This window comes from Salvelinus namaycush, chromosome 14 (assembly GCF_016432855.1).
Source record: "Salvelinus namaycush isolate Seneca chromosome 14, SaNama_1.0, whole genome shotgun sequence".
NCBI lineage: Eukaryota > Metazoa > Chordata > Actinopteri > Salmoniformes > Salmonidae > Salvelinus > Salvelinus namaycush.
In genome coordinates, this window is record NC_052320.1 from 1,544,511 (window position 1) to 1,552,703 (window position 8,193).

General features: G+C 50.1%; 1 protein-coding gene across 1 annotated transcript; it reads right to left on the reverse strand.

Annotated features, from left to right (window-relative positions):
- Positions 1–503: 503 nt before the first annotated feature.
- On the reverse strand, positions 504–3,360 carry LOC120059540 (repetitive proline-rich cell wall protein 2-like). The gene is made up of 5 exons (XM_039008672.1): positions 3,280–3,360; positions 2,521–3,024; positions 1,787–2,009; positions 1,129–1,346; positions 504–749 (listed from the first exon to the last, which is right to left on the reverse strand). Exons 1-5 carry the CDS (start codon positions 3,358–3,360, stop codon positions 504–506), a joined length of 1,272 nt encoding a protein of 423 aa, XP_038864600.1.
- Positions 3,361–8,193: the final 4,833 nt, after the last annotated feature.

An 8,193-nucleotide genomic window follows, 5' to 3' on the forward strand; every position in this document is an offset into this window, starting at 1 on the left:
GGGAAAATAAATTGCTTTGAGGGATCAGATCAGCGTTGCCTCTGTGTGTGTGTGTGTGTGTGTGTGTGTGTGTGTGTGTGTGTGTGTGTGTGTGTGTGTGTGTGTGTGTGTGTATCTGCCTGCCTGCCTGCCTGCCTGCCTGCCTGCCTGCCTGCCTGCCTGCCTGTCTGCCTGTCTGCCTGTCTGTCTGTCTGTCTGTCTGTCTTTGTGATAATGGTGACAGTGGAATGAAATGTAATCGTTATAATGACAGTGCAGTATGTTTAGAAACAATAAGCCTCTTCTTCTCAGAAATGTCCAGACACACTACAGCGGGACCAGATTCATCGATGGGACTACACGATGACTGAAACCCTTTAAATCCTGTACATCTCACCACAAGGCTCATTCCCTGGCACCAAGATTACTGCCGCTAGATACTGGCTTTATTTAACACTGTGAAATAAATCTGTTTAACTTTCAGAGAGAGAGAGAGAGAGAGAGAGAGAGAGAGAGACATGGCTTTAGAGCCCACACAGGACTGATCTGCCTGCTGTGGGCGTGGCTTGTAGAAGGGGGAGGACACTGGGCTTGGCTTGTAGAAGGGGGAGGACACTGGGCTTGGCTTGTAGAAGGGGGAGGACACTGGGCTTGTAGAAGGGGGAGGACACTGGGCTTGGCTTGTAGAAGGGGGAGGACACTGGGCTTGGCTTGTAGAAGGGGGAGAACACTGGGCTTGGCTTGTAGAAAGGGGAGGACACTGGGCTTGGCTTGTAGAAGGAAGGGGGAGGACACTGGGCTTGGCTTGTAGAAGGAAGGGGGAGGACACTGGGCTTGGCTTGTAGAAGGGGGAGGACACTGGGCTTGGCTTGTAGAAGGGGGATGACACTGGGCTTGGCTTGTAGAAGGGGGAGGACACTGGGCTTGGCTTGTAGAAGGGGGAGGGCACTGGGCTTGGCTTGTAGAAGGAAGGGGGAGGACACTGGGCTTGGCTTGTAGAAGGAAGGGGGAGGACACTGGGCTTGGCTTGTAGAAGGAAGGGGGAGGACACTGGGCTTGGCTTGTAGAAAGGGGAGGACACTGGGCTTGGCTTGTAGAAGGAAGGGGGAGGACACTGGGCTTGGCTTGTAGAAGGAAGGGGGAGGACACTGGGCTTGGCTTGTAGAAGGGGGAGGGCACTGGGCTTGGCTTGTAGAAGGGGAAGGACACTGGGCTTGGCTTGTAGAAGGGGGAGGGCACTGGGCTTGGCTTGTAGAAGGGGGAGGACACTGGGCTTGGCTTATAGAAGGGGGAGGACACTTGGCTGGCTTGTAGAAGGGGTAGGACACTGGGCTTGGCTTGTAGAAGGGGGAGGGCACTGGGGTTGGCTTGTAGAAGGAAGGGGGAGGACACTGGGCTTGGCTTGTAGAAGGAAGGGGGAGGACACTGGGCTTGGCTTGTAGAAGGAAGGGGGAGGACACTGGGCTTGGCTTGTAGAAGGAAGGGGGAGGACACTGGGCTTGGCTTGTAGAAGGGGGAGGACACTGGGCTTGGCTTGTAGAAGGGGGATGACACTGGGCTTGGCTTGTAGAAGGGGGAGGACACTGGGCTTGGCTTGTAGAAGGGGGAGGGCACTGGGCTTGGCTTGTAGAAGGAAGGGGGAGGACACTGGGCTTGGCTTGTAGAAGGAAGGGGGAGGACACTGGGCTTGGCTTGTAGAAGGAAGGGGGAGGACACTGGGCTTGGCTTGTAGAAGGGGGAGGACACTGGGCTTGGCTTGTAGGGGGAGGACACTGGGCTTGGCTTGTAGAAGGAAGGGGGAGGACACTGGGCTTGATTTGTAGAAGGAAGGGGGAGGACACTGGGCTTGGCTTGTAGAAGGGGGAGGACACTGGGCTTGGCTTGTAGAAGGGGGAGGACACTGGGCTTGGCTTGTAGAAGGGGGAGGGCACTGGGCTTGGCTTGTAGAAGGGGGAGGACACTGGGCTTGGCTTGTAGAAGGGGGAGGACACTGGGCTTGGCTTGTAGAAGGGGGAGGACACTGGGCTTGGCTTGTAGAAGGAAGGGGGAGGACACTGGGCTTGGCTTGTAGAAGGAAGGGGGAGGACACTGGGCTTGGCTTGTAGAAGGAAGGGGGAGGACACTGGGCTTGGCTTGTAGAAGGAAGGGGGATGACACTGGGCTTGGCTTGTAGAAGGGGGAGGACACTGGGCTTGGATTGTAGAAGGGGGAGGACACTGGGCTTGGCTTGTAGAAGGGGGAGGGCACTGGGCTTGGCTTGTAGAAGGAAGGGGGAGGACACTGGGCTTGGCTTGTAGAAGGAAGGGGGAGGACACTGGGCTTGGCTTGTAGAAGGAAGGGGGAGGACACTGGGCTTGGCTTGTAGAAGGAAGGGGGAGGACACTGGGCTTGGCTTGTAGAAGGGGGAGGACACTGGGCTTGGCTTGTAGAAGGGGGAGGACACTGGGCTTGGCTTGTAGAAGGGGGAGGACACTGGGCTTGGCTTGTAGAAGGAAGGGGGAGGACACTGGGCTTGATTTGTAGAAGGAAGGGGGAGGACACTGGGCTTGGCTTGTAGAAGGGGGAGGACACTGGGCTTGGCTTGTAGAAGGGGGAGGACACTGGGCTTGGCTTGTAGAAGGGGGAGGACACTGGGCTTGGCTTGTAGAAGGGGGAGGGCACTGGGCTTGGCTTGTAGAAGGGGGAGGACACTGGGCTTGGCTTGTAGAAGGAAGGGGGAGGACACTGGGCTTGGCTTGTAGAAGGAAGGGGAGGACACTGGGCTTGGCTTGTAGAAGGGGGATGACACTGGGCTTGGCTTGTAGAAGGGGGAGGACACTGGGCTTGGCTTGTAGAAGGGGGATGACACTGGGCTTGGCTTGTAGAAGGGGGAGGACACTGGGCTTGGCTTGTAGAAGGAAGGGGGAGGACACTGGGCTTGATTTGTAGAAGGAAGGGGGAGGACACTGGGCTTGGCTTGTAGAAGGGGGAGGACACTGGGCTTGGCTTGTAGAAGGGGGAGGACACTGGGCTTGGCTTGTAGAAGGGGGAGGGCACTGGGCTTGGCTTGTAGAAGGAAGGGGGAGGACACTGGGCTTGGCTTGTAGAAGGAAGGGGGAGGACACTGGGCTTGGCTTGTAGAAGGAAGGGGGAGGACACTGGGCTTGGCTTGTAGAAGGGGGATGACACTGGGCTTGGCTTGTAGAAGGGGGAGGACTCTGGGCTTGGCTTGTAGAAGGAAGGGGGAGGACACTGGGCTTGGCTTGTAGAAGGAAGGGGGAGGACACTGGGCTTGGCTTGTAGAAGGAAGGGGGAGGACACTGGGCTTGGCTTGTAGAAGGGGGAGGACACTGGGCTTGGCTTGTAGAAGGGGGAGGACACTGGGCTCTCTACAGAGATCATGTAAGAACATACAGAACCATGTCTCAGGACAGGATCGGAATGAATGAATGAAACAAATTAAATGAATGGGTTGTTTTCTCTACATCCTGGCATGAGAACTTAACAGAAACAAAGGTCCTCAATGAAGAAAATCAAGAGACAAAAACCAAACAGTGTCTGCATGTGGGGTTTGTAGTGTTGTCTTCACTGTGTTGAACAGTGATCACAGGACCTAGGAACAGACAGACACCACACTGTGACTGGCTGGTTTATGTAACCTGTGCTTCTGGTCATTGGGAATTGAGACAGCTTGCATAGCCAGGGGCTCCCTCCTCCCGCTTCTTTTTCTAAGCTCCTTTCACTCATTTGTAATGTCCCTCCTCTCACATAGGGTTTCACCTGGGTAGAACTGTGTTTGGAAGGATTGTGCCCTGCTTGTGTAAAATTTGTTACGGGATGGCAGAATCACTTTATTTCCTGTTTGTATACTGGTTTTGTAGAAGTAGTGCAGAGACCAGATTAGATTACAACCGGGTAAAGTCGTCTTTATTCATGATGTTGGTGCTATGTTGTTTAAATGACTTTGCAACAGTACCTGCTGTGGTATCTCAGTCAGGCAGGAGTCAGCAAGGAGTCAGCCAACAGTCAGCCAGGAACCAGCCAGGAGCCAACAGCCAGGAGCCAGGAGCCATCAGCCAGGAGCCATCAGCCAGGAGCCATCAGCCAGGAGCCATCAGCCAGGAGCCAGGAGCCAGCAGCCAGGAGCCATCATCCAGGAGCCATCAGCCAGGAGCCAGCAGCCAGGAGCCAACAGCCAGGAGCCAACAGCCAGCAGCCAACAGCCAGCAGCCAACAGCCAGGAGCCAGCAGCCAGGAGCCAACAGCCAGGAGCCATCAGCCAGGAGCCAACAGCCAGGAGCCAACAGCCAGGAGCCAACAGCCAGGAGCCATCAGCCAGGAGCCATCAGCCAGGAGCCAGCAGCCAGGAGCCAACAGCCAGGAGCCAACAGCCAGCAGCCATCAGCCAGGAGCCAACAGCCAGGAGCCATCAGCCAGGAGCCATCAGCCAGGAGCCAGCAGCCATCAGCCAGGAGCCATCAGCCAGGAGCCATCAGCCAGGAGCCAGGAGCCAACAGCCAGGAGCCAACAGCCAGCAGCCAACAGCCAGGAGCCAGGAGCCAGCAGCCAGGAGCCATCAGCCAGGAGCCATCAGCCAGGAGCCAACAGCCAGGAGCCATCAGCCAGGAGCCAACAGCCAGGAGCCATCAGCCAGGAGCCAACAGCCAGGAGCCAGGAGCCAACAGCCAGGAGCCAGCAGCCAGGAGCCATCAGCCAGGAGCCATCAGCCAGGAGCCAACAGCCAGGAGCCATCAGCCAGGAGCCAACAGCCAGGAGCCAACAGCCAGGAGCCATCAGCCAGGAGCCAACAGCCAGGAGCCATCAGCCAGGAGCCAACAGCCAGGAGCCATCAGCCAGGAGCCAACAGCCAGGAGCCAGCAGCCAGGAGCCAACAGCCAGGAGCCAACAGCCAGGAGCCAGCAGCCAGGATCCATCAGCCAGGATCCATCAGCCAGGATCCATCCATCAGCCAGGATCCATCCATCAGCCAGGATCCATCCATCCATCAGGATCCAGCCTTGGGCATCAGCAGCACACACACAGTGACACATTATGGAACACTGAGTTCACTGTTTTGCTGCTTTTGGTGCTCCATCTGCTTCTTCTCTGTGTATAGGAAACGTATATCTGTCCAGCTTATTATTTTGGATATGCGTAAAGAGAGGGAGGGAGAGAGAGAGAGAGGGAGAGAGAGAGGGAGAGAGGGAGAGAGGGAGAGAGGGAGAGAGGGAGAGAGGGAGAGAGGGAGAGAGGAGAGAGAGAGAGAGGGAGAGAGAGAGAGAGGGAGAGAGAGGGAGAGAGAGGGAGAGAGAGGGAGAGAGAGAGAGAGAGAGAGAGAGAGAGAGAGAGAGAGAGAGAGAGAGAGAGAGAGAGAGAGAGAGAGAGAGAGAGAGAGAGAGAGAGAGACCACTAACACCTCTCTCAGACCACAGTAAAATCACAGTGTATCTGAGAAGAGCAGAACCCAACCATGAAGCATCACGGCCCAATAAATTACATGGTACTAAACAAGCCTATAGATGGAGTGCAAACAGTACAGACATCTACCAAAAAGCAATTAGTAGCCAAAAAATACAATCTCTCCTGGACAACTTTTTAGCCTTAACATTCTCCTTCAGCAATGAAGGTGTAAATTTGGCCGTTAGGAACATAAACTTTATATTTGACAAATTAGCCTCCTTGGCTAATCTAAAGAAGCATAAGAGCAAACCAAAAATAACAGATAATGAAAAATGGTTTGATAATGATTGCAAAAATCTAAGAAAGTCATTGAGAAATATATCTAATCAAAAACACAGAGAACCAGACAACAAAAATATACGCCTTCAATATGGGGAAACACTGAAGCAATACAAACGCACCCTAAGAACAAAAAAGGAACAGCACATTAGAAATCAGCTGGTTGGAATTGAGGAATCCATAGAATCAAACCACTTCTGGGAGAATTGGAATAAATTAAACAAACCTCATCATGAGGAATTGGCTATCCAAAATGGGGATATGTGGAGAAATCACTTTGCAAACCTCTACAGCAATATAACAAAGAGCCCAGAACAAAAAGATATACAAGAAAAATTACAAATCCTTGAATTAGCAGTCAAAGACTATCAGAATCCTGTGGATACCCCAATTACAGAAGAAGAATTATTGGAAAAACTATGCAATCTCCAACCCAAAAAGGCCTGTGGTGCTGATGGTATTTTAAATGAAATGATCAAATATACAGACCACAAATTCAAATTGGCTATACTCAAACTCTTCAACATTATCCTCACTGCAGGTATTTTTCCCGATATTTGGAACCAGGGATTGATCACACCAATCTATAAAAATGGAGACAAATTTGACCCAAATAATTACAGAGGAATTTGCGTTAACAGCAACTTGGGGAAAATTCTCTGCAGTATTATAAATAGCAGACTACATCATTTCCTTGACGAACACAACGTCCTGAGCAGAAGCCAGATTGGATTTCTAAAAAATTATCGTACAACAGACCACATTTACACCCTCCACACTCTAATTGATAAACAAGTTAACCAAAACAAAGGCAAAATCTACTCGTGTTTTGTAGATTTCAAGAAAGCATTTGATTCAATTTGGCACGAAGGTCTTTTTTATAAACTAATAGAAAGTGGTATTGGAGGGAAAACATATGATTTTATTAAATCAATGTACACTAAAAACAAATGTGCGGTTAAAATTGGCAACAAGCAAACAGACTTCTTCTCTCAGGGGCGGGGAGTGAAACAGGGCTGCCCAATAAGTCCAACATTATTTAACATCTACATTAATGAATTGGCAAAAACATTAGAAGAATCGGCAGCACCTGGTATCACCCTACACAACACTGAAATCAAGTGTCTGCTGTACGCAGATGACCTGGTGCTGCTGTCTCCCACTAAAGAGGGGTTACAGCAGCACCTAGATCGTCTTCACAGGTTCTGTCAGACCTGGGCTCTGACCGTTAACCTAAAAAAACCAAATATAATGATATTCCAAAAAAGGTCGGGAAATAAGGATGTCAAATATAAATTCTATTTGGACACAGTTCTATTAGAACACACCAAAAACTACACATATCTAGGACTAAATATGAGCAACACAGGTAGCTTTCACATGGCTGTGAATGAGCTGAGAGACAAAGCAAGAAGAGCATTCTATGCCATTAAAAGGAACATCAAAATTGAAATTCCAATTAGAATCTGGCTCAAAATTTTTCAATCAGTTATAGAACCAATTGCTCTATATGGCAGTGAAGTATGGGGTCCACTCTCTAATAATGAATTTACTAAATGGGACAAACATCCAACTGAAATATTGCATGCAGAGTTTTGCAAGACTGTATTGCAAGTACAAAGAAAAACTCCAAATAACGCATGTAGGGCAGAATTGGGCCAATACCCCCTCCTCATTCGAATAGAAAAAAGAGCCATCAAATTTTACAACCATCTAAAAACAAGTGACCCTAAAACATTCCATCACACAGCTCTACAATGTCAAGAGATGAAACCAGAGAAGAGTCCCCTCAGCCAGCTGGTCCTGAGGCTCAGTTCACCAACCCAAACAAACCCCATAGAGCCTCGGGACAGCCCTCAGAAAATCTGGCCCAACCAAATCATCACAAAACAAAAAGAAAAATATATAACCTATTGGAAAGACACCACAAAAAATCAAAGTAAACTTCAATGCTATTTGGCTCTAAACAGACAGTACATGGTGGCAGACTATCTGACCACTGTGACTAATAGAAAACTGAGGAAAACATTGACTAGGTACAGACTCAGTGAGCACAGTCTGGCTATAGAGACCGGTCGTCACAGACAAACCTGGCTGCCCAGAGAGGACAGGCTGTGCTCACTCTGCTCCAGGGGAGAGGTAGAGACAGAGGTGCATTTCCTACTACACTGTGACAAATACTCAGACCGAAGAGCATATTTCTTTCCCAAAATTATAACTCAATACAAAGAATTTGAAACTATAAAAGATGAAGAAAAAATCAAATATTTATTGGGTGAAAAGCCAAAATGTGCAGTTTTGGCAGCCAAATATGTGTCCTCCTGCCACAACCTGAGGGACAGCCAGTGAAAAATGCAAAGTAATGTTGATAATATTTCCCATTTAGCTTAGTTTTGTTTTGTCTTTCATACCAGGTCATATGTCTTCTCAAATCATATTGACACTGGTCTACTACCATTGATTTAATGTATTGTTGTTCTGATTAATATTGTTGTT